Genomic DNA, 26570 nt, shown 5'->3' with positions numbered 1-26570 from the left:
GAGCATCAGTCTGTCCGACGTTGCCCTGGGCTGGAGACTAACCCGTGAGCCTTCGCCGCTCTCCTCCCGTAGCCCTTTCCTCCCGGAGTCCCGGAGCTCAGCGGTTAGACCCCTCGCCTCCCGAGCGAGAGGACCCGGGTTCGATTCCCGGGCGGATCAGGCCAGGGCGAAACCTTGGGCAAGTTTACCATATCCCCCCACCACCCACCCCCCCCACACACACACACACACACACGCGCACACAAAGTTATTTCCGTACTCCAGTCACTTCTCTTCACAGCGTACACCCGTGAAGCGCTTTGAGACGTCTCGGAGACGTGAGGAGGCGCTGGGTCAAGGGCGGGGATTAATTGTTGTTAATTATTAATTATTATTATTAATCATAACAAAGTCCCGGCCGGCCCCAGGCACACGGCAACTGGCCAGCACATCACGGGAGAAGCCAACACGTCCAAGCCAACGATCGGGAGACGGAATAACAAGCAAGTCCCACTAAATGTTCCACTGCTGCCATTGCCACTTGTCGGAGGACTTCCGGGACGGTTATCAGCTGAAAGAATTACGTCCCTGCTATCTCCACAGCGGGCCGTGAAGAAACAGAACCGATTATAAGTCAAACCCCCACCCCCCCACACACAAAACACTCCGCAAAAGCAAGCAGATAAACGGGCAAACCACTCGCAACCTCTCGAAGCCTAAAACTCCTTGATTTAGGGAAGACTGCAGCTCGGCTTCTGCACCTGTTTCCACGGGATACACCGGGAAGCGAAGTGACTGTGCGCGTTGTTTCGTGGCCCGGTGTCGCCCCTCAAACAGTCTTGGAAACTTGCTTCGGGTTTTAATAATAATAATAATAATAATCCTTGCATTTGATATAGCGCTTTTCACGTCGGGAGGACGTCCCAAAGCGCTTCACAGAACACACTGTAAAGTGAAGTGACTGTATATTTGTGGGCGAACGCGGCGGCCAATTGTGCACAGCAATGTCCCACAAACAGCCGTGGATTGAAAATGACCAATTTATTATTGTTTTTGGTTTTGGAGGGACTATTATTAGGCTCTGTGTGGAGTAAGGAAACTTGCCCAAGGTTTCGCCCTCTGCCTGGAATTGAACTCCAATCTCTCGCTCGCAAAGCGAGTGCTCTAACCACTGAGCTACAGGACTCCACAAGTTTTAGTCCTGCCTCGGGAATCGAACCCAATTTCCTCGACACAGACCTGACGAGCCACACGTTATATATTACCTGTCGAGCTTAAGGTGCAATTTCCTGCTGATCAGAGATCACGGGTTTAATAGACGGAGCAAACATTGTATTACGAGGCCACTCGAAGCCAATTTCAGACGGTCAATAGCAGCTGTGGGTTTGATCTCTCCCCGGGAATAGGTTTGAGTCGCCTGAATCATAACGGGGGGAGCGAGCACTTTGATATTTATCTATCGCGCGTGTACGATGACGTCGTTTTGGTCTCGAGAGACGTCTTCGAGGGCTTTGCGGGAATCGTCGTAGTGTGCAATGACCGCGTTTCACTGACGCACATCGACAACGAGAGCTTGAGTTGACAAAGCAGCTGCCGAGCGCAATCGGCCGCCGCGTTTCGCCCACGAAACACACGGTCGATTCACGGTACGATGTATATTCCCTGAAGCGCTGCGAGAGGTCTCGAAGACGAGGGTTATTGTTATTGATATCATTTATTTATCGCCGGCCCTCGTCCGCCTGACAGGTTTCAAACACCAAACCCACGGCACTTCACGTTACTTCGAGGGCGAAACTTACCCTCCGGGTCAAATAGAAATTAACCTTTTATTTCGTCCGCAAAGCCCACTGTGTGTGGAGGTGGGGGGGAGTTATATATATATATATAGTATTCCCTGTTGTATTTCCCAATGCCTGCATTGCCTGGCAGAATCATCTGTCCATCTTTCTGTACGTCAATGCAAATCAGGCAATTTTATTTTATTAAAAAAGACACAGAAAGGGAACTGTCCTTCGGAGATTTAAAGCTGTCGTTTGTCTTTGCTTTTGCGGAGTGGAAGAGGGAGAGATAGAGAGAGAGAGAGAGAGAAGGGGGTGGCGGGGGAGAGAGAGCTCTGTGGGCTTTGGGTAGGAAATCACTGGATGGTCATTAAGAAAAGCATTGACGCGAGTGAGTGAGTGAGAGAGAGAGAGAGAGAGAGAGAGGGAGTGAGTGAGTGAGTGAGTGGCTCAGAGCTGACAGCACAGTCGGGCTTTCAGTCAGTCAATGCTGCACATTAACAGCGAGTCTCTCTTCTAAGGACATCAGCACTGAGCCACGGACGGACGGACACACACGCACACACAGACGGACGTGCACACGGACGCACACACACACACACACACACGCACACGCACGGAGCTCAAGTCCTTCACTCCAACTGGAAGAACCAGATCTGTGGCTGTAATTTTTCCCCTCGGTGCTTCTTTCCCCGCAAATCACCTGAACACCACCAGCCTCGTAAGTAGAATAAAGTACGATCGCTCTCTCTTTTTTCGCGGGCGGGCGGGCGGGTGGGGGGGGGAAGGGTGGAGGGAGGAGAGGGCGAGTTGGTTGGTGGTGGGGGGGTGGGATGGGAAGGGAGAGCGACGAAGCTAAAATGCTGTCTCATTTGATTTGATTCGTATTCCGCGCCACCGGTAACCCTTCGCAACAAATAATGAGCGACATTGATTGCCAATGAATAATAAGTACGACTCGTGATAATAAATCCTCGCGTCCGCTGCAGCGCCTCATCGCGTCTTCCGGACGTCTCAAAGCCCTTCGCGGAACAGACCCCACGCAAACAGTCGTGGATTGAGTGCCTAAATTATTATTATTATTATTATTATTTATTTGAAGGGATCATTAACCCCACCACCCACCCCCCCCCGGGAAAAGCGATCCACCGATCCACTAACAACCAGGTTCCTCTTTACTGCTCCGGTAAACAGAGTGTGCGCACAGTAAGGAAACTCGCCTGAGGTTTCGCCCTGACCTGACCTGACCCGCCCGGGAATCGAACCGAGGTCCTCTCGCTTGCGAGGCGAGGGCTCGAACCCCCTGACCCGCCCGGGAATCGAACCGAGGTCCTCTCGCTTGCGAGGCGAGGGCTCGAACCCCCTGACCCGCCCGGGAATCGAACCGAGGTCCTCTCGCTTGCGAGGCGAGGGATCGAACCCCCTGACCCGCCCGGGAATCGAACCGAGGTCCTCGCGCTTGCGAGGCGAGGGCTCGAACCCCCTGACCCGCCCGGGAATCGAACCGAGGTCCTCGCGCTTGCGAGGCGAGGGCTCGAACCCCCTGACCCGCCCGGGAATCGAACCGAGGTCCTCGCGCTTGCGAGGCGAGGGCTCGAACCCCCTGAGCTGCCCGGGAATTGAACTGAGGTCCTCTCGCTTGCGAGGCGAGGGCTCGAACCCCCTGAGCTGCCCGGGATTCCCTACGTCACTTGTCATAGCATCTCGTCAGAAAATCTCGTTTGTTTCAAGAACAAATGAGATCGATTTCTACGAGAAAATAATATCTGGGGGTGGGGGGGGGTGGTGGGGGGGTTGGGGGAGTGGGGGGGGAGGCAGTGTAAAGTTTGGGGGGACAGGACATGTCAAGCGAACAGATGCAGAGAAAATTCTTACGCTCTCATATGTATCGCGCCCCAAAAATTGTGGGTTAAGGAGTTTGGTTCCTTTTCTTGTCCCCCCCTCTCCTCCCCCACTTCCCCACACTCCCCCCCCTCCCCCCACCCCAACCCCCAAACCCCCTCACCCTGTCAGGGGGTAATAATCCCTTCGGAAAGTAAATAAGTAAATAAGTAAATAAATAAATCAGTCACCTCAATCCACGGCTGTTTGTGGGGACGTCGCTGGGCGCGATCGGCTGCCCGTGTTTTGCCCACAAAATGCGCAGTCACTACACTTCGCGGTGTACCCCGTGGGGCGCTTTGAGACGTCTCGAAGACGCGATGAGGCGCCGCATCGAATAATTGGCTTATTATTGTTATTATGATGATTACTATGATGATTATTATTATTATTCAGAGGCCGGCAGGGCGAAGGACAGACTGGGAGGGGTCAGGACGGGGGGGGGGGGCGAGGCAGAGAGCCGATGGCGTTCTTCTTTGCCAATGCGTCGTCGCTGGTCATCCTGAACTGCTCGGGGTGCGCCCCCCCTTCACTGAACCCCACGAGGGCTGTGTGCCTGGGGCTGGTGTTGGGCTCCTTTATCCTCTTCGCTCTCCTGGGGAACATCTTGGTCATCCTCTCGGTGGCCTCCCATCGGCACCTGCACACGGCCACTCACTACTTCATCGTGAACCTGGCCATCGCTGACCTCTTGCTCAGCTCCACCGTCCTCCCCTTCTCCGCCCTCTTGGAGATCTTGGGGCGCTGGGTGTTCGGAAGGCTCTTCTGCAACATCTGGGCGGCCATGGATGTCCTGTGCTCCACAGCGTCCATCATGAGCCTGTGCGTCATCTCCATCGATCGCTACATCGGAGTCAGCTACCCTCTCAGGCACCCCGCCATCATGACCGAGAAGCGAGGGGTCCTGACCTTGGTGGCCGTGTGGCTACTTGCCCTGGTGATATCCGTGGGGCCGCTGTTCGGGTGGAAGGAGCCGGAACCGGAAGACGAGAGCGTCTGCAAGATCACCGAGGTTCCCGGCTACGTCCTGTTCTCCGCCTTTGGCTCCTTTTACGTCCCCCTGGCCATCATCCTGCTCATGTACTGCCAGGTCTACGTAGTGGCCAAGAGAGAGACGAGGAGCCTGATGGCCGGGGAGAAGAGAGAGGGCTCGGACACCAACAAGGTGACCTTACGCATCCACCGGAAGAACGTGGGAGGTGACGTCTCGCCCAGATCCGGCGAGCACCACTCCAGGGGCAAAGGACATCACCTGAAGACACATTTCTCCGTGCAGCTGCTCAAATTCACCAGGCAGAAGAAAGCAGCGAAGACCTTGGGAATCGTGGTGGGAGGCTTCATCCTCTGCTGGCTCCCCTTCTTTGTGGTCCTTCCACTGGGTAAGAGACCCCATCCATCGCCGATCGGGCCTTCAGCCGCTCTGCGCCCCTCACCCCCCCATCCCCCCCACCACCCGACCCCACAACTCACCCTCTGGAACTCCATCCCACATTCCCTTCGCCTCGTTCCCTCCCTCTCACCTCCTCCAAGGCCCACCCCTCTTCGAATTTTATATGTGAAAATTGGGTTGTGGCATTTGCCCGCAAGACACACAGTCACTACACTTTACGGTGTGTATCCCGCGATGCGCTTTGAGACGTCTCGAAGACGTGATGAGGCGCCGGGTCAAACGCGAGGGTTATTATCAGTATTGCACATCTTAGTCCAACAACGTTGAAGTTCCTCGAACATGTCCTTGAGACGTTAACCCAACGAACAGCGACACACATCATCGCTGCCCCATATAAATCAGGACCGTTTGTTGGGTTAGAGTGGGTGGGACAGGTCAGGGTGAAACCTTGGGCAAGTTTCCTTACTCCCCCCGCACCCCCCTCCCCCCCCCCCACACACACACGCCTCTGTTTACCGGCAGTCAGTAGGAAAGTAGGGACCCGGTTGTTAGTCGATTGGGGATCACTTTTCTGGGGGTAATAATCCCTTCAAAAATAATAATAATAATAATTTGGTCACTTCAACCCCCGGCTGTTTGCGGGTGACGCCGCTGTGCGCGTTTCGCCCGCAAAATATACAGTCGAATCGCTTGACCGCACGTCCTGTGAAGCGCTTTGAGAAGGTCTCGAAGACGCGATGAGCCGCTGGGTCAGGCGCGAGGATTATTGTCCCCCGGGTCGTCGCTATAAATCCGCCGCTGTGAGGGTTAATAGCCAACCACGTGACGTGACATGACCAGGAGACGAAAGCCACGTCGGAAGGGCTTTGCCTTGTGGAATTCAAGGTCGCAGGACCAAAAATGTTCCAAAAATAACGGTCATTAAACTGTCAGACCCGGTTCGAGGAGTCTGGGCCGTGTCCTGTCCCCTCTAACGAGCTTCGCTGGAAGAATCCTTGCATTCGTTGCAGCGTATTGTGTCGCCAAAATGTCTCCAAAGTGCTTCACGGGCTTATGTACTGCGAAGTGGTGTGACTGTGGCTATTTTGTAGGCCGGTAGTTTGCGCCCAGCGATATCTTTCTCTCTCTCGCTCTCCCCCCCGCCCCGCGCAGAGCGAGTGAGCGATTTTTATCGGAGGGGGGGATTTGTCAGCTGTGGGGAAAAGCCCCCGTTGTTGCCCGTCATCGATCGGGCTTTCACCCTCTCTGCCTCCGCCCTCTGGAACTCCATCCCGCAGCCCCGCCACCTGGTCCTCCCCCCACCCTCACCTCCTTCAAGACCCACGTGGAGACCTTCCTCTGCAACCGTGCCTTCGGTCGCCCCCCCCCACCCCGCCAACCCCTCCCCTCCCCTTCGACGCGAGATGGTGGAAGCCGCCGAAGCACTGTGCGTCGTCTCGAAGACGCGATAAGGCGCCCTATCAAATCCAAGGTTGTAGCAGTATTATTAGTGTTATTAGTAGTAGCATTATTATTATTAGCAGCAGTATTAGTAGTAGTGGTACTATTATTAGTAGTAGTAGTATTATTAATAATAGTAGTAGCAGTAGTATTATTATTAGTAGCCGTATTATTATAATAATAATTAGTAGTAGCAGTAATATTATTAGTAGTAGCAGCAGTATTAGTAGTAGTATTATTAGTAATGGTAGTATTATTATTAGTAGTATTAGTAGCAGTGGTAGTAGTAGTATTATTAGTATTATTATAGTGTTGAACATTTAATCAGCTAAGATGCTGACGCACTCACTCAGTTGCTGTTCTATCCTTGAGCAATTGTAACGGTGCACTGCCGTGCGGGAAGGTAATTGGCATTTTGAATGCTTTCCTCCTGTCACTGTGGTCTCTCATCACTGTCAGAGCTTCGAGGTGACTCAGTGCTGTGTAATTAATGTTCTGAGAGACACAGACGAGTGACGCAGAGACCTGAGGCTCTGCACGGATCCTGTTCCCCTGCAGTTTGTCTGGTGTCACACAATCCCACGGCCGCTTTGCCCATCTCTGCCGTGACTCTCTCTCTCAAAACATCCCCGTCGCCCTCTCCCTAACGAAAAGGGGCCCTCTCTCTCGCTCTCTCGCTCTCTCTCCCTCCTCCACTGTCCTGGATAATAATAATAATAATAATTAATAATAATTAATTACCCCCGGAAAAGCGATCCCCCAATTGACTAACAACAGGGCTCCTACTGACTGCTGGTAAACAGAGACGCGTGTGTGTGTGTGTGCGTGTGTGCGTGTGTGGGGAGTAAGGAAACTTGCCCAACGTTATTATTATTATTGTCGTCTCTTGGCCGATTTGGGTTATTCCCTTTTTTGAGCAAACGATAAGAGAATTTTTAACAGCCATCCCACTTGGGAACGGTTCTCAACTCGGGCTCTGCGTTCGAGTAACCGAAGGGATAAATACAGTCTTTCCCGTTTGGTGGCAGTGAGCGTCTTCTCCTCCCCAACTTGGCACTTGGCACCGGATCCGTTAACAGCCGCACGAAAGGTCCCATCAATCCTCTACGTTCGGGCAAACAGACTTGAGAGCAACTGTCGAAAGGGAATCGGATGGAGAAATAACTGGCAAAGATATTGGGGGGTGGGGGGTGGGGGAGTAAGAGCTGTTGGATGGGGGGAACTGGGGCTGATTGAGTAGTCCACCCCCCCCAGAAAAGCCATCTGCCAATCGACTAACAACCTACTTACCGCTGGGTAACCCAAGGCGTGTGTGTGAGTGTGGACTTCAGGCGACTCGCCCAAGGTTTCGCCCCTGACCCTCCCCTCCCGGGGCTCGAACCCGGGTCCCGGGGCGAGGCGAGAGCTCAAAGCGTTCAGCAGTCGGTCTCCACGTCCCTTACGGTTGTCCCCTGTTCCTCCAGGCTCCTGCTTCCCGGCGTACCGGCCGCCGGAGACGGTTTTCAAGGTCACCTTTTGGCTGGGCTACTTTAACAGCTGCCTCAACCCCGTCATCTACCGCTGCTTCAGCCAGGAGTTTAAGCGGGCCTTCCGGAACGTGCTGCGGGGGGAATGTCACCGCAGGAAGCCCCCCGTGAATCAGGGCTCGAGCCTGAGCTCCTCCAGCGCCCACAGCGGGGCCGAGAGGCCGAAGGAGGTGGTCCGCACCCAAGTGGGAACCAACGAGGCTTTCCTCGGGATCGCCCGACCCCAGGCCCCCAGCCAGTGGAGCCTGCTCCCCGCTCGCCCGGACCACCGGACTGCCCGCTCGCCCCGCCAGCCCCCCAGGGCTCTACTGGGCTCGTGCTGCGGGGGTGGTGGTGGTGGTGGTGGTGGGGTGGGGGGGGGCCGAGAGGGGATGCCAGAGCCAAGCCCACCTCACGCGCCCCCCCAAACCCCGCTAGGCTCACACCACACATGATGGGAAGACCCTCGAGCTGAACGTGCGTTGAGCGAAGAGTTTATCGCTCCATTGAGGACTTCGATTGGGCTCCGAGAGGCCTTTGAAAGAGTTGAGAGACACACACACACACACACACACAAGACACACGCAAGATACACACACGCGCACACGCACACACGAGCAGCGCACACGCGCACACACGAGCGCCACAGAAAGTGGTACGTAAAAAAAAAAATCACCCCCGTCCCCTCGCGCAGGGCTGAGAGCGAGGGGCGACAAGAGGGCAAAGGGGCTCGAGAGAGAGTTTCGCCCACAAAACGCACGGAGGACTCCCCCCCCCACACACCCCCACCTTCCCCGAAGCGCTCTGAGGCGTCCTCCCGCGCCACGACACCTCTGCGCCGGCGTCGAACCTTTCGGGCCACGAAAACGAAACGGAATCGCGCCTCGAGACGAGAGAGAGAGAGAGACACAGAACAGAACCCCGGGGAGAAAAAACACCCGGCATCGAATAAAAAAAAAAACAAAGACCCCCCCCCCCCCCCGGGTTTGCGTCCGTCTTTGCGTCCGGCGTTCCGTGATTTCGCGCGACAACCGTGTGCGCGCGCGTGTGTATGTGCGTGAGTCTCTCTCTCTCTCTCCCCATCCGAGGGTGTTGCAAACGCACAGTCACTACACCTGTGACTGGGGGGGGAAGGGGAAAGGGGGGGGGGACGAGGGGGGAGGTGACCGTAAGCTCGGTCGAAGAGGAAGGTCGTCAAGCGCGAACGGAGGTCGGGGAGGGAGAGGGGGAAGGCTGAGGGAGTGGGTGGGGTTGGGTGGGGGGGATAGATAGAGGGGTGAGAGCGGTAAAGTTTCGGGGGTGGGGGTTTGATAGTGGGGGCAGAGGGTCGGGGCGGGGTGGGGGGGGGTAGTGTTTCACGAGCGGAGCAATCAGACGACTCTCCCAGCCATTTGCTAATGTAATCCCCCCCCCCCTCACCGCTCCCCCTCACCGCCCCCCCCTCACCGCCCCCCCTCACCGCCCCCCCCCAGTCCCAGCGGTTGCATTCCTACAGCTTTTAATAAAACTTTGTCTGACGCGTTTAAAACTTCCCTGAACTTTCCCCCGACTCCTTGTCCGGCCGGAGTTTACCAGATGGGCTGCGTTCACAGGCTCACACCCCCCACCCCCCAGGGTCTCGGAGATTAACCCCCGCACCGCCGGCACAGTCACCGCCCCTCTCCGCTAAGGGTCTGCCGGGCGAAAGAAGACCCGGGTCCAAGCAGTTCGCCCCCAGACTATACACGGTCTCTACCACACCAGCCACCCTCCGCCCCACCCCACCACACCAGCCACCCTCCCCACCCCACCCACCACACCAGCCACCCTCCCCCACCCCACCCACCACACCAGCCACCCTCCCCCACCCACCACACCGGCCACCCTCCCCTCCCCACCCACCACACCGGCCACTCTCCCCCACCCACCCACCACACCAGCCACCCTCCACGGCACACACACGCACACACACACACGCGTGCGCTGGCAAGTCTGATGCAGGGCTCCCTTTAAAGGCGAAAACCGAATGCTCGCACAAGGCTAAAACCAGGCGGAATTTGGGGAGTGGGATTTGGAGTCTCAGTCGTTCAAGTGAACACGTAAAGCAGATGATTCCCAAGAAAGAGACGGAGTGAGAAACAGAGAGAAACAGAGAGAGAGAGAGAAATATAAGACTGTTTTCTTTACTTAAAACCTTTGTGGGACGGCAATACTCCGGCTAATGCCTCCCACATTGCTCTGGGAACGCCGAGCTGTTTGGTAATTAAAAGCTTAGGGTTTCCTCCTTGGGAGTACTTCCTCCTTCTGGTTTCCACACATTCCGTCTTTAATGAAATTAAAAAGTCGGGTCGACTTTTCCCAGACTTTTTCCCACTCAATACAACCTCATCTTCCACTGACCACAGGAATTACAGTGATCCCCCTTTTTCCTCCGTATTGCTCCAAATTTCCACCCCCTCCTTCTCTCTCTCTCTCTCTCTCTCTCTGTCTGTCTGTCTCGTGTCCAAACTGACAAGAGGTCAATAAGGAGTCCCGTGGCTCAGGGGTTAGACCCCTCGCCTCGCAAGGCGAGAGGACCCGGGTTCGATACCCGGGCAGGACAGGTCAGGGCGAAATATGGGGCAAATTTCCTTACTCCCCACACACACACGCACACACACACGCACACACGAGCCTCGGTTTACGAGCAGTAAGTAAGAAACTTTTCGCCCACAAAATACGCAGTCACTGCACTGTAGCGTATCCTGTGAAGCGCTTCGAGACGTCTCGAAGACATGATAAACAATGACAAGTAAAGAAGCCTCCGAATCAAGACTGAATGGATGAAACGTCCACATCGCTGTGGCCTCTCAAACACTTAAGGCAAAACAATCTCTCTCTCTCTCTATCTCTCTCTCGAGGTCTTTCCCGATCAGACTATACAACTGCACCGGCGCCAGGACTACTGCAGTCCACCGTTGTGGCGTATATTTGTAGAGATAACGTGGCATTTGCACAGACAATTCTGTCCTCTGGTGGGAACTCAATGCCGTCTGTGTGAACCACATTCTTTTTATGGACAACTCCGCTCTCCAGTGGACACCGACCGTCAACGCAGCCAACTGGTCAAACCCGGGGGATGGCTTAAGGGGACTTGTTTGCAACTTGCTGCCGAAACTCGGAGGAATTGATGATGATAAAATAAAATAATAATAATATAATAATCCCGGCATTTGATACAGCGCCTCATCACGTCGTCCAGACGTCTCAAAGCGCTGCGCGGGACGCGCTGTAAAGCGAATCGACTCTATATTTGAGGGCGAAACGGGGCAGCCGCTTGCGAACCCACACACAGTGGTGGATTCAAGGAAACTTGCCCAACATTTCGCCTCCATCCTACACCCCCCCATCCCCACCCACTGCTCCCCCCCCCCCCCACCACCCACTGCTCAGGTCCAAATCCCTGTCCAGTGGCTTGGGACGTCCTCTTGACGTAAATGTCATTTCTTCTTGTAACGAGGGTCGAAATAAAGGCCAGTGGGTGGTTCCCGGAGGACTTGGCATTGCTCATGGTGAAGAGCATTAAATATTGGCAGCTTTAAAGAGGACAACAGAGGTCAGCAGGAGATTTGGGTTCGATTGAAATTGATATTTCCGTTGACAACTGCTGGGGCCGTTTGAGTGAGTGTCAATTACTCAGCTCTACTGTCTTCCCTGAACCATTGCCCTGAAGCCCTGGGCTTTCACTCGGAGTGTGGAGCAAAGGCATTGATCCAATAAATGGTCTCTTTCCGAGCTGCGCCTTGCATTGCAATCCCCCTCCAGGGCTGATGGCCGTAGAACTCCAGAGACACTGAGACGAGCAGACGCACAGACACCACGAAAGCGAATTGACCGTATATTTTGTGGGCGAAACGCGGCAGCCAATTGCACACAGCAGCGTCCCCACAAACAGCCGTGGACTGAGCCACCAAATTATTATTATTTTTATGGAACCCACTATTCCTCCTTTTCCCCCACCCAACCCCAGGGCACTGTAGAGACAGAATCAACTGGGGAGCAGATGACTAGATGTTTGGGATATTGAGGACATTTAGTAAATACAAAGAAATGTGTATTTTATTTTATGATCAATTCACTTTACGGTGTATCCTGTGAAGCGCTTTGAGACGTCTCGAAGATGTGATAAGGCAAGGATTATTATTATTATTATTATTAATTGGAAATGTAACCGCGATCTGACAAGGACCTTCCCTGGAGCAGCGAAAGCGCTCAAAGAAACGATCGACTCTTAAACCACCACGGAAACACTGGACGGTAATCTGCCCCCATGGGGTCTGGAGTAATCAGGTCCCCTGTGGTCAGCTCTGGCTCCCGCCCGCCTCGGATTCCTTCATCGTCACCGGCCGAGGACGCTAACCTTTCGCCCAGGCCTGTCAACCCCCAAACACCCGCGAACATATTGGGAGTTCCCTGTGGCTCAGTGATTAGACTCCTCGCCTCGCGGGCCGGAGGACCCGAGGGGGTCAGGTCAGGGTGAATTCCTGCTCTCCGCACCACTCTTTTTATCCAGGCATTCAGATCCATGATCTCCTTTTGCCAGTACCAATTAGCTCCCGGCTCAGGTAACAGTCCCGATATCATCACTTTGGAAGTTCTATTCCTTAGTTTAATTCCCAATTCCCGGAAACTCGCTCCTTAACTCGTCCCCACTGGTCCTACCAATGTCATTGGTCCCTATTGGATCCTCTCCCTCATGCCTCAAATTTATCTCCAGCCCGGCGGTGACATCCGTCACCCCGACCCCAGGAAGACACCAGAGTCTTCTTGTCTCCCCGCTACGGCGACAGAAAACTGTCATCAGTCCTCCCGACTGTCTCATCCCCAATAAGAATTACATTTTTAACCTCCTGCACAGGGGTGTTGGGGTCAGTTTGCCCGTCTTCCTCACAGATTTCCTTATCCACACAGGTTGCCAATATTTCATACCTGTCAGACAAGGCTAAAGTCTGGGATTCTTCAGCCCCTCTCTGTCGGGAACGCTTGCCTTCACCCAGTCGTGTCCGTCGCTGCTACAGTCTTCTTCCTTGGGACTCAGGGGAGTGTCCGGCTCCAGGAGAAAGCTGTCCAGGAAGTTTACTCCATCCCTAATGCTGTGCAGCGTCTCCACCCAAATTCCCTCACGCTCTGGCCTCGCCTCACTCCGGACGTAGCTCGCTCTGGGCTCTCGGCTCCAGTGAGGCTCGCGCAGCTATCTCCTATTTATACTTTCTGGGTACAACCCGTTTCTGATTTGCTCAGCAGTGATTTGGAATTAACGCCTAATCAAGTGGTTAATCAATAAGTTAATTTAATCAATAAGTTATGTGTTATTGGCTACAGCTGCTCCCTGTAAAGTTACCCCACAAGACCAACGTACCAATGGTATCAGCAATTTTAAATAACACAAGACTTAAAACAACTACTACAAGACTTGAATAACAACAACAACAAATTGGGTTATGTGCTCACGATAGCAGTTTTCACGACACTCACAGCAGCAATTCCCACTCTCACTAAATTCCCTCACACTCTGGCCTCGCCTCACTCCGGACCGTAGCTCACTTTGGGATAGTGAGTTCCATACATTCACTGTGCGAAAGGGCTGACCTCTGATTTTAAGGCTGTGACCCCTGGTTTTAGTTTCTCCAACCGGGGAAACAATCTCCCACTATCTACTCTATGCCCTTTGATGATCTTATAGGTTTCTATAAGATCCCCTCTAATTCTTCTATATTCTGGAGAATATAGGTCCAACTTGTTCAGCCTCTCCTCGTAACTCATCCCCTTCATCCCTGGCACTAACCAAGTAAATCTACGCTGCAACCGCTCCACGGCAAGTACGTCCTTCCTTAAATAAGGGGACCAAAACTGCACACAGTATTCCAGGTGTGGTCTCACCGGGGCCCTGTACAGTCGCAGCAAGACTTCCCTATACTCTAATCCTTTCATAATGAACGCTACCATACCGTCCGCCTTCCTAACTGCTTCGAGTCTCGACGACGTGACAAGGCGCTCGATCAAATCAGATACCACACACACACACACAACACAACCAGCCGAGACGTAAGGAGTTATTTTATTAGCGGGTGATAATGTTACCAGACAGTATTATTCTTTTTTCCCCCCCCCTTAAATCTTCTTCCCCCGTGGGAATAACTTACAGGACCTTTGACAAACATTACTAAGATGGACCAGACAGGGAGGAGAGGGGGAGGTGCGGTGGGGGGGGGAGAGCTTTTATCTACGACAGGCAAGAACAGGACACCGGGTCTCAGAACGGAGGCAATTTTCTTTAAAAACCACTACTACTTTTTTTTTTTCCGGGACAACTTCAGAGCATCGAGTCGCTGCGATATCGTGCGCCGGAGAAAAACCTCGAACCCACCCGTGATGCGCTCTCGAACCACGAGCAAACGACACAGCAAGCGGGCGATGAGTGGGGGCGGCGGTGGGGAGGGGGGTGTTGGGGTGGGGGAAAGGAAGGAGAAGGAGAGAGAGAGAGGGGAGGGGGAGACGGGCTCACATCACACGGGGAACACGGCTGGCGCTGGCACTTGAACTTGCGGTCTCTCCAAGGCTGGCACGGAGAACCGAGGCGCAGGGGAGGGAGGGGAGGGGGGCGCGGCGGGGCAGTGGGAGGCCATTCAGCCCCTGGAGCCTGTTCCGCCGTTCTATTAAGCGTGCGTCCGATCTGTAGCTCTACTCCAGACGTTCCCGCCCCGTCTCCGTCCGCAACTCAGCCCGAGCTTTGCACCAGCTTTCTCACACGCGAACATTACAGACACGCAGACCGCACACGCACGCACGCCCACGCACGCACACAAGTCCCGCTTCGGGGCACAGGCTTGTGGAGCGCAAGCTCTTTTCCCCCGGGGCTCAGCGCGAGTCGTGACCGACCCCAAGTGGAAGTCAAAACTTATGTGCGGATGATTTTTTTTTTCTTTCTTTTTCCCGTCTTCTGCTCGTTTCGTTAAAAACTGCGCCGTTTCGGGGCAAATTAAGAGCGGACCCGCGGGTGAAGTTCCGCGAAAAATCCGAGAGGGTCGTGCGTGCGCGCGAGCGCCGCTGTTAAACACGCTCCTCCCGTGAAGACAGCGTTTCATGCATCGAGAAAATAAAATAGGAGATGTCGTGGCGTCTTTGTTGTAGTCTCCGTCGTGTGGTCAGGACAGAGAGAGACAGACAGAGAGAGAGACAGACCGACCGAGAAAGAGAAACGCGCACCAAATCTCCCCTCGAGGCCGTGTGCGCGTTGGCCTGATATTTTTTTTTCCCCTCTCGCACCGACTGTGGGTTTAAACGTCTCTCTCTCTCTCTCTCTCTCCGTAAAGCCCTGGCGGCGGATGTAAGCGAATGGGGTTGTTGTTCTTACGCGCACACGCGCGCGCACACACACATACGCACACACCACACACACACAACAACAAGATTCCATTTATAGAGTGCCTTTCACATCGGGAGGACGTCCCAAGGCGCACGCACCACACACACAGGCACAGACACGCGTACGCGCACCGCGCACGGGCACAGACGCACGCGCGGGCGCCCACGAGCGCATGCACGTGAGCGCACCTGCGTGCACGCGTCCAAGGGGGCCCGGGATCGAGCTCGCTTCGTCCACAGCGACCGTCACAGGCTCTTAACGCAAACGAACATGGAAAGGGGGAGGGAGAGGGAGAGAGAGAGGGGGGGGGGGGGGGGAAAGAGGGGGGAGAGAGGAGAAAACAAACAGAAAGGTTCTGCCGCTGCTGTTGGGGCCGGAAGTTTACCCCAGGGTCGTGATGTTTGCCCGGCCTCCAGGAGGAGCCACTATACGCTGTCCGGTACGGCGCGGCAAGTTGTCATCTATCTGAGCACCTGCGGGAGAGGGCGAGAGTTACGAGATACAGAGCACTTGCTTGGAGAAGCCGGGGAAAGGCTGGCCGGGCGGGGACGGGGTAGGGTGGGGGGGTGTCTCGGACTCTCTCTCTTTCTCTCTCTCTCGTCCGCAAATAGTCCGGCCCACCCCCGAAAAAACACAGTCGCTACGCTTTATCGCGCGTCCTGCGAAGCGCTTCGAGACGTCTCGAAGACGCGATAAAAGGGCGTCCGTCGAGGGCAGGAATTTGTCCCGAAATCGCGCCTTTTTGGCCACTCTCAACCCCCGTGGCCTCAAGTCGTCATTTCCTTTCCTCTCTGACTCTGTTGTGTGTGTTGTGTGCGTATGTTGTTTTATTTCTTTTTTTGACTCTCTTCGCCCTCCCCCCCTCCCTCCCTCCCTCCGTCCCTCCCTGTTCCCAACGCAGAGAGAGAGAGAGAGAGAGAGATCACGAGATCCGTTCAGTCGTAAGAGGCCCCCACCCACCCCACCCCCACCGCCGTCTCCATTTGATCTCAGGAATAATCACGTGGCGCTTAGGACCACCTCTTGTTCTACGTCCTCGAAGTCTTGCCGTGCGTTTCCTCTCTCAATCCCTTTAGGTACAATCCACCATCCACCCCCACCACCCGCCCCCCCCCCCCCCACACACCGAGACACCTGCGTTCAAGACCGAAGAGCCCTCCTACATCTAATAATAATAAAAAATTATGATAATCTTTGCATTTGATGCAGCACCGGATCAGCCAATTGCGCACAGATTGAAGTGACCAAATTATTATTATTATTAATCATATTCAAAGGAATTATTAACCCCCTCTCCCCCCCCACCCTGGACGAAAGCGACCGGCCGATCGAACCAACCAACCAACCAACCAACGGGGTCACCCCTACTTCGCTGCTCTCTAGTTAGTGGGACTCAAACACGAATGGGCGTCTAACCGTGTTTGTGCGTGCGGGGACAAAGCCCCGGATCGATAGCTCGCGCCGGGCGTTCTGGGAAGTAATAAAAAAGAGGGAACACACATTTACCGGACAAACTGAATCCAGACTGGTGCAGGTTCCTCATCGGGGCACCCTGTTGTTGTTGTTGCTGCTGCTGCTGCTGCTGCTGTTGTTGCTGTTGTTTGGCCGGGGAGGTGCGGGCCGAGGAGGCGGGGGTCACGGACTTGGGGGTCGCTGGCACGTCGCACACGGGCCCGTCGTACAGCCCCCGCGGGACCCCGCGCAGTTCCGTCAGCTGGAAGACAGGGACGGAGAACCCGTGGAGGGGACCGGACACGAGAGCCTTCCCTGGGGAGCGACCGCAGCTGCGGGCAAAGCGGCTGGCTTGGTGTCGCGGATGAGATTCCCCCCCACCCCCGCCCCCCCGCCCGCCTCGCGTCAGGAGGACGTCCCGAGGCGCTGGACGGTCGAGGGGATTGGTACCCCGAGACTGGGGGAGGGGGGTGGTTCGGGTTCAGGGAGGCAGGGGAGGGTGGATTGGGACCCCGAGACTGGGGGAGGGGGATGGTTCGGGTTCAGGGAGGCAGGGGAGGGTGGGGGTAGGAGGGTGGTCGAAGAGGAGGGTCTTGAAGGAGGAGAGGGAGGGGAAGGGACTGCAGGATGGAGTTCCAGAGGGCGGAGAAGATAAAGGTCCCACCTGGGATGGTGGCCGGTCCAGGCTGGGCGGGGGGGCCTGTTGTAGGCCAGAGCCCCTGAGAGGAGGGAGCGGACAGGTTGATATGTGGGGGTGGGGTGGGGGGTTAGCAGGGGGTCACAGAGGTTGTGAGGGAGGGAGGAGGGCCTTGAAGGTGATGATCAGGATGAGGATTTTGAACCCTATCCACTGTGGGGTGGGGGGGGGGAGGGAACTCAATCTAACCTCTCTGAAGGACAGCGCTATGGAGGGATATGGGGAGAGAGTGGGGGTGTGGGGTTGATCAGGGCTATGGGGAGAGAGCGGGCGAGGGAGTGGAGCTGACTGGGGCTTTGGGGAGAGAGCGGGGGAGGGAGTGGGGTTGATCAGAGCTTTGGGGAGAGAGCGGGGGAGGGAGTGGGGTTGATCAGAGCTTTGGGGAGAGAGCGGGGGAGTGGGATTAATTTGAACAACTCTTTCGAAGAGCCAGTACAGACACGATGGGCCGAATGGCCTCCTCCTGTGCTGTATCATTCTGGGATACTCTAATGGACCCAACCCTAAAGTAGAGGGAGATCATGACCGACCGCAGCAACAGAAAGCCCCCTCTCTCTGTCTCTCTCTCTCTCTCTCACCTTGCTTCTCGCCTTTATTCTCTTGTACACGTAGTCAGGGAAGGGCTTCCTGGGGATGAAACGGCCTGAGCCCTCGCTGGTGTGAATGGTCCCGTCCTCCAGGACGATTTTGCCCTGACTGATGACCACCAGAGGCGCCCCACGACACTCCATCCCTTCAAAGATGTTGTATTCCACCGCCTACGGCCAACAACGCAGAGAGAGAGTGCAGTGTCACAACCACAACGGCACATTACATTTGTCAGAGGACGTCCAAAGGCACTGGATTTGGACCCTCTTCTGCGACCGAGCCTTCGGCAACCTCCTACGCCCTAACCCTCCCCTCCCTCCCTGCCCCCACCCCACCCCCAACAGATCAGCTCACCAGGTTGTGGGACTTCGCCGTGAGGGTCTTGACCACGTCGGGGTCCCAGATGACGAGGTCAGCGTCCGAGCCCACCGCCACCCGGCCCTTGCGGGGGTACAGGTTGAAGATCTTGGCTGCGTTGGTGCTGGTCACGGCCACGAACTGGTTCTCGTCCATCTTGCCGGATACCTGCGAAGGCGTGGGTTTGGTCAATGGCACCAAAGCGTTCTCGAATACTTCAATCAACAACAACACTACCCCCATACACACCCCCGGCCCCTCACGCAGGGTAGAGTCCCACAGCGCTCGACAGTGGGGGTAGGCGGGGGGTAGGGGAGTCATGGGGGGGAGGCAACTGTAGACTGGTCGAAGAGGAAGTTCTTCAGGGGAAGGAAAGGGGCGAGGCGGGGGGAGGGATACAGGAAGGAAGACTGTTCCAGAGTATCGGGGTGGGGGAGGTGGTGGGGGGTTAGTGGCTGAAAGTACAGGCACTGATGGCGTAATGGAGGGCATTAGGGGCACGAAGAAGGCCGGAGATACATCAGACGTGTGCCCAGGAGAGCAACACTCTAATTGGGGCCGAATTTACGGCGTCCCACAAACACTCGTGGATCAAGGACAGTTGGTTAGGGCGGAGTGGGCTGGGTTGGGTGGGAGGGGGGAAGGTTGTACATACCACAGCTTTGTCCCAAATGATGGACATTCTTTCCTCAACTCCGTTAGTCCCCTCGGGAATCAGCGTGAAGTCATCCTTCCCCAACGCTCTCTGAGCGGTGTTGAAAGTGCAGTGAGCACTTCCTGTGACCTGCAAGTCCCCACTGCAAACAGAGGTTAGATACAGAGTTAATCTCTCTCTCTCTCTCTCTCTCTGCGCTATCCATCACTCTACTTGCACGCGGTGAGGGTTAGGTACACAGCGAAGCTCCTCTGTACAGTCTCGCTCGGGTTTCAAAGGCATTCCAACCCTCGAACGCGTAACTCGAGCGACAAGAACGAGCGAGGAGCTGGTTACCAAGAGAGGAGGGAGTTGAGGTAGTCCGGGGTGGTCTGGTCGGGGCTGAGAGGAGGGGAGGTGACGAAAGCTGCAGCTTTGGCCCAGTTCTTGCTCCAGTAATAAGACCCATCGGTGCCAAGGCTGGCGGTGATGGGCTCCCCATACACCACGGTACCTGCGAGAAGGGGGTAAAATCAGCACCCGTTGGCGCGAGGCAAAGGCTCGACCTCCCCCACGGGGAAAGCTGCCACGTTTCGCCCACAAAATGCAGTCGATTCGCTTTACAGCGCGTCGCGTGAAGTGCTTTGGGATGTCTCGACGACGCGATAAGGCGCTGGGTCAAATGCGAGGATTATTACTATTATTATTATTATATTATTCCCCGAATAGGCAACACTTGCCTAACCCTGGGGGAGGAGACCTACCTTTCTTCCTGGCTTGGGCTATGACGTCAGCGGCAGTCTTGCTCATCACCTTGGTTATATACAGGGGGCAGTTGGTCTGATTGGCAACAGTCACGGCCCGATTCACTGCTTCGGCCTCAACCTGCGCGGAGGAGAAATATTAACGGCGCAGGAACGAGAGGGATGGCTTTAGGGTACCCGAATAGGGAGACGGGGTCGAAGAGGAGGGTCTTGAGATGGGTCTTGAAGGAAGCGAGGGAGGGGGGCAAGGCGGAGGGACTGTTGGGTGTAACTATAAGGCAGTAACACTGATGTCCTAGGTTCCAAGTTGGGTCAGTGGCCTTGTTCCTCCATTAGCCCTACATTTTGCTGAGAACATTCGCTATCCTACCTCTTCTGGCCTGCTCAGGACATGTCCCTCAGGTCCGGTGATTCCCAGGGAGAGGATCCTACGTTGCTCCTGGAGAAAAAAGAGAGAGAGAGAGAGAGATGGTCAGGTTAACAACATCCTCCAGAACCTCTTATAAACAAGAGCTTATCGCTGAGGCTCGTGGGGCTATTCAGCTGTTATAATCTTTCTAATAATCCTTGCCTTATCACGTGTCAAAGCCACCCGCACTGTAAAAATGAATCAACCGTATATTTTTTGACGGTGGAACAGCTTTGAGACACTTCTTCGACCCGAAAGGTGTCGCTGAACACAATCTACCCTGCGTTAGCTAGCGCGCGCACGCGCGCAAACACACACGCACGCCCAGAAAGCCAACAGCTTCGGTACCTCGGCGATAATGTCTCCGTTCTCGGCGTGAACCTGCGCGATCGCTCCCAAGTCACGGATGGCACTCAAAGCCTCGTACATCTGCAAGCAGAGGGCAAAACGCTCACCCTCACGGCAAGAAAACAAAAACACAGCCCGGCGCAGCACCGGCCCTCCCCACTCCCACACCCCCTCACTACACGTCAGACCGCATTCCTCACCTGCGCGTCAGTTAACTGGTAGTGATCCTTGTAAGCCATGTACACGAGGAAGGAGTTGACGCCTGTGGAAAGGAACGAGAGAGAGAGAGAGAGAGAATGAGTGGGGAGGGTTTCCTGATTTCTCTCCGTAAGGATGGCGTGATATTCGACCGTGAGTTGGGGGCTCAACGGGGGCAATTGGCCCGAGGTTTCGCCCGGAGTCAGCCCACCGGACGGCGGCGGGGGGGGCAGTAGGGGGGCATCGAACCCCTGGCGAAGCGAGTGCTCCGAGCGCGGCGAGCTGCAGGACGAGCCGTTACCGTGTTCCTTCACCAAGAACTCCATCTCCTCCTGCAGCCCCTTGTACCACTCGGTGATGTCCACGTGCAGGGAGTAGTCGCAGCAGGTCTTGCCGTCCGCCCACTCGCGCCACTGCTCGAAGGCGGTGATCAGGCTGATCCCGGGCTCCGCCAGCACGTGGTCAACTGGGGGAGGAAAGGGATCGCGTTGGCGTAACGGGACCCAGCGCAGAGGACCCGGGCAGCCATGCCCCAGGGCAAGGCATCGGCTTCGTCCAGCCACCGTGCGAATGTTTGCTGAGAGGGGCTATTACACACACACACATGCGTAACACACGCGCGCACACACTAACACAGCATACACACACACAGCACACATACACAAACATAGCACACACACACAAACACACAACACACAGCACACACACAAACAAACACAGCACACACACACACACACAGCACACACACACACAGCACACACAAACAAGCACACACAAACACAACATAGCACACACACACACACACAAACAGCACACACACAGACAAACACAGCACCACACACACAAACAGCACACACACAAACACAGCACACACACACACACACACACACAGAGACACACACAAACATAGCACACACACAAACACAACAACACAGCACACACACACACACACAGCACACACACAGCACACAGCACACACACAAACACACAGCACACACACAACACACAAACACACAGAGGCGCCCACACCCGCACACACACATATATATAACATACAGCGCTCTTACAAATCATGGTGGTGCCACCAGCGAGAGCAGCTTTTGTGCCCTGGAAGAAGTCATCGGCCGCGATCATCCCTTTGATGGGCATCTGCAGACGCGTGTGCACATCGATGCCCCCGGGAATTACCATCCACCCGTGGGCGTCGATGGTCTTCACTCCGCCGGGCACGATCAGATTCTCGCCGATTTGCCTGCGTGGCAAAGAATGAACACGTTTCTTTTTTCGGAGCAGCCGGAAAGATGAAAAGGACGTGAGGATAAAGGGGAGGCCTCTGAGCGAACCCGTCCGAGCGCAGGGAACACGAACCGCTCGCGCCCTTCGCCGCGGACTGCGTCCTCGGAGCGCTTACCCCGGGCAGACCGCGCGCGCGAGGCGGGAAGCGGGCACTTACTTGATGAGACCGTCCTCGATGTAAATGTCAGCAAAAAAGGATTGATCATCGTTGACGATTTTACCGCCTTTGACCAGCAGTCGGTCACTCTGAACGAAAGGATCGAGTAGGATTTAACATATAAATGTAATAATAATATAATAATAAACTATATATATCAAATAGGATTTAATATATAAATATAATAATAAACTATAGATATCAAAAAGGATTTAATATATAAATATAATAATATAATAATAAATTATATCTATCAAATAGGATTTAATATTAAAAAATAATAATATAATAATAAACTATATATCAAATAGGATTTAATATAAATATACACTATTTATCAAATAGGATTTAATATATAAATATAATAATAAACTATATATATCAAATAGAATTTAATATATAAATATACACTATTTATCAAATAGGATTTAATATATAAATATAATAATAATAAACTATACATCAAATAGAATTTAATATACAAATATACACCATTTATCAAATAGGATTTAATATATAAATATATACTATATACTATTCACACACACACATATATATGTGTATATATATTATTAGATAAGCCCTTCAAAAACTGTTTTATGTAATAATTTGGTCACTCCAATCCACGACTGTTTTATGGGGACGCTGCTGCGCGCAAGTGGCTGCCGCGTTTCGCCCACAAAAATATACAGTCAAGTCACTTTGCAGCAGACGTCTCGAAGACGGGACGCGGCGCGATGTCGATTATTACGACGATTATTAATAACAATTAATATTAATAACATAAGCTCTCATGTCTGCGCAGACGGACACCCAGAGTATTGAGGGCTGCAGCCGCGTTGCCGTGAATTAATATGGACCGCCACAGACGCACAGACGCGCCACCTCCCTCACGACTTAAACCGCCGGCGACTATTCTGAGCGCGTTCCCTCCGACCGTCAGGTCGGACGCGAGACACGTTGACCTGCGGCGGAGAATTAACCCTTTAACCTCGACCCTTTAAAACGGCTGTCCCCGCCGATCCGGTCCCGAACGGTTCGTGCCCCCCCCCTCTCCACCCCCCCCCACCCCGGGGGCGACGAGGCGGCTTTTAAAGGGCGCGGTGCTCGGTAGGCGTTATTTGTTAAAAAAAACTGCATTTTTTTCTTCCGGTGTATAAAACAAAAATCATCATTTTGGCAAATAGCATTCAAGATTTATGGTTTTTTTTTGGGGGGGGGTTTCTTTGCAATGGTGTAAAGTCAAACAGTAAGGGAAGGGGGGTGGTGGGGGGGTGGGTGATTCCCACTGTCTTTGTGTGTGTGTGGGTGTGTGTTGGTGGGGTGGGGGGGTGGTTCCCCACTCTCTCTTTGTGTGTGTGTGTGGGGATGTGTGTTGGTGGGGGGGAGGTGTTTCCCCACTCTCTCTTTGTGTGTGGGTGTGTGGGTGTGTGTTGGTGGGTGGGTGTTTCCCACTGTCTTTGTGTGTGTGTGGTGGGGGTGTGTGTGTGGGTGGGGGTGTGTGTGGGTGTGTGTGGGTGGGGGTGTGTGTGGGTGTGTGTGTGGGGGAGTGTTGGGGGGGGGGAGAGATGGGAGTGATTCGAGGCTAACAGATTAAAAGCAGAGACTCCACACAATTTTCCCTGGGAATAAAGCTTTAGCAATTGACTGATTAATTGATTGATCAGTGCTTCTGCCAAACACTGGCTTTCGAATGCATTTATTGCACAGTTATTGCATCTTTTTTTTTGATGTAAAAAAGAAAGAAAGAGACACAGAGAGAGAGAGAGAGAGAGACACAGACAGACAGACAGACAGACAGAGAGGAGAGAAAGATCTCACCATCTGCTGAATTATTCAGTAACGCCATCAGCTCTCGCCCTGTGCTGTCGCTGTCCCTGGTGCCCACAACACATCTCCTGCTCTTTCTTTCTCTCTCTCTCTCTCTCTCTGTCTATCTGTCTCTCTTTTTCTTTTTCTCTCTCTCTCTCTATTTGTCTTTCTCTCTCTCTGTCTGTCTCTCTTTCTTTCTCCTCTCTATCTGTCTCTATCTTTCTCTCTCTCTCTCCCTGTCTGTCTCTCTTTCTCTGTCTATCTCTCTCTATCTGTCTCTCCTTTCTTTCTCTCTCTGTCTCTCTATCTGTCTCCATCTTTCTCTCTCTCTGTCTTTCCTTTCTCTCTCTGTCTCTCTCTCTATCTCTCTCTATCTTTCTTTCTCTCTCGTCTCCATCTCTTTCTCTCTGTCTGTCTGTCTCTGTCTGTCTTTCTTTCTTCCTCTGTCTCTCTCTCTCTCTCTCCCTGTGTCTGTCTCTCTTTCTCTCTCTGCCTTTCTTTCTCTTTCTCCCTCTCTCTGTCTCTCTCTGTCTGTGTCCCATCAGCAAACGATGCATCTTATTCCCTCAAAAGGTAGTTTTTTGTGGTGCAAAATGGCTCAACACATCTGAGATAGAGACACAATACCCCAGATTGCCTGGACCCACAGCCCACCCACCCACCCAACTACCCACCCATCAACCCACCCACCCAACTACCCACCCACCCATCAACCCACCCCCTCCCTTTTGCTCTTACCGTGATGCGAGGGATATTTTTCTTGCCTTGGTAAGACATGGTCCTCTCAAATCCAGTGCTATGCGACAAAGAAGGGGGATGGTGATGGTGATGGTGGGGATGGGGAGGGTTGGGGGGTGGGTGGGGGTGGGGGGGTTTGCAGGAGGCGAAGGGAAGCCTTTTGCAAGTGGTTTGGTCTGCTGGGTGGGTGGGTGGGTGGTGGGTGGATGTCTCTCTGTCTCCTCCTCGTTGGCCCCAATCCCTTCCCAACTGGGAGAGGCTCCAGCAATAGTGGTGTTAAGCTGAGCTGCAGCTTATAGACATGCGCCTTCCTCTAACCTCTCCACCCCCATACACACACACACACACACACACAGAGAGCCCACCCCCCCAGATAGCTTACCCCCTCAACCCCCTGATTGGCTCCATCACTCCAGTGTGGGGTTGGCAAACAGCACACAAGACCCTCCAATTCGCTGATGTCCTCAATTCCCTACTCCCAGCAGATGATCAGATGGGGTGGGCTCAACTCCAACACATCCCAGTGATTGCAATCTTGCTATCCCCCCCCCACCCCCCCACCACCCCCACCCCCCCCCATCTCTTCCCCCTGACACACCCTGTCCTCCTTCTGTGTGTTTTTTTTGTGCAGTGCAGTGCTTGATTTGCTTTTATACAGTACGTGCAAAAAAAAAATCACTCCCTGAATATGATTTAATATTCCTTCAGCCTCAACTGCTTTTCTCTCTCTCTCTCTCTCTCTCTCTCCCTCTCTCTCTTTCTCTCTATAGATATATCTATGTATCTTTTTATATATATGCTGCTTCTTTTTTTGGGGGGGGGGCTGGGGTATACAAAATAAAGCACGAAATGTACACAGTTGATTCGCAAAAATATAGTCAATTTCGCCCACAAAATGAACGGTCAATTCACTTTGCGTTATTATTCCGTGAAGCGCCTTTGTTTGGAGTGGAGGGGGTGGGGTGGGGGGACGTCTCGAAGGCGCGATAAGGAGCTGTACCGAACGCAAGGATTAGAATTATCATTATTACTATTATTGTTATCCTCAGAAATAAGAGAGAGAGAAAACGAGGAGGAGTGAATGAAAGGAGCGTGTGTGTGCGTGTGTGTGCGTGTGATTACTAACTGGTAACGGACAAACAAAGAGGTTCCATTAAGGTGGTGAGAGAAAACACCCTAATTATTTTAACCGTACCAACGGGATCCTTTTGTCTGGATTCCTGTTCACTCAGAATGCCCGTCTTTGTGTCCGCTAACCGACTGCCCGGGGCTAGAAGGTGACTGTCGCCGACAGATTTTGACGGAGGCTTTGCAGCTAGAATAAGGTGCAGATGTACTGGGGATATTAGCTGAGTGCTGCCTTTCTTTCCATCAAGGTGGCCTCCAGCCTCTTTTAGCGCGAGATCGCTGGCAGGACAGTGATGCGGTTGAGCTTCGGGACCTAAAGAGGGAGACGTTGAGCCCGTCTCACTTTTAAATCTGGTATCTTTACTGATAATATTAATAATAGTAACGTGTAATAATCCTTGCATTTGATACAGCGCTTTTCAGGTCTTCTCGACGTTCTCAAAGCGCTTGACGGGATAGACGGTAAAGTGACTTGACCGTATATTTGTGGGCGAAACGCGGCAGCAGCCAATTGCGCGCAGCAGCGTCCCCACAAACAGCCGTGGATTGAGTGACCAAATTATAACTAATACTATTTTGAAGGGATTATTACCCCCTGGAAAATGATCCGCCAATCGACTTACAAGCAACCGGGT

The 26570-nt window shown here is 53.8% G+C and overlaps 2 protein-coding genes across 4 annotated transcripts; one reads left to right on the top strand and one right to left on the bottom strand.

Annotated features, from left to right (window-relative positions):
- Positions 1–4101: 4101 nt before the first annotated feature.
- On the top strand, positions 4102–8428 carry adra1aa (adrenoceptor alpha 1Aa). The gene is made up of 2 exons (XM_007912385.2): positions 4102–5017; positions 7932–8428. Exons 1-2 carry the CDS (start codon positions 4102–4104, stop codon positions 8426–8428), a joined length of 1413 nt encoding a protein of 470 aa, XP_007910576.2.
- A 7042-nt stretch (positions 8429–15470) lies between these two features.
- On the bottom strand, positions 15471–24900 carry LOC103191394 (dihydropyrimidinase-related protein 2). Of its 3 annotated transcripts, none has more exons than XM_042344473.1 (14): positions 24808–24900; positions 22258–22346; positions 21872–22056; positions 21106–21270; positions 20807–20868; positions 20607–20687; positions 20220–20288; positions 19850–19970; positions 19443–19599; positions 19107–19248; positions 18449–18619; positions 18085–18264; positions 16858–17071; positions 15471–15830 (listed from the first exon to the last, which is right to left on the bottom strand). In XM_042344473.1, the coding sequence occupies exons 1-14, from the start codon at positions 24844–24846 to the stop codon at positions 15739–15741; spliced, it is 1767 nt and encodes a 588-aa protein (XP_042200407.1). In that variant the 5' UTR covers positions 24847–24900; the 3' UTR covers positions 15471–15738. The 3 variants fall into 3 exon arrangements, with proteins under 3 accessions (XP_042200407.1, XP_042200408.1, XP_042200409.1); XM_042344474.1 differs by having other exon boundaries at positions 16864–17071; XM_042344475.1 differs by lacking the exon at positions 24808–24900 and adding an exon at positions 24079–24179.
- Between the last annotated feature and the right edge of the window lie 1670 nt (positions 24901–26570).

Source organism: Callorhinchus milii, unplaced genomic scaffold (assembly GCF_018977255.1).
Source record: "Callorhinchus milii isolate IMCB2004 unplaced genomic scaffold, IMCB_Cmil_1.0 Scaffold28, whole genome shotgun sequence".
In the NCBI taxonomy this organism is placed as follows: domain Eukaryota; kingdom Metazoa; phylum Chordata; class Chondrichthyes; order Chimaeriformes; family Callorhinchidae; genus Callorhinchus; species Callorhinchus milii.
The sequence above is the reverse complement of the archived record's forward strand: the minus strand, read 5'-3'. Positions and strand labels throughout refer to the sequence as shown.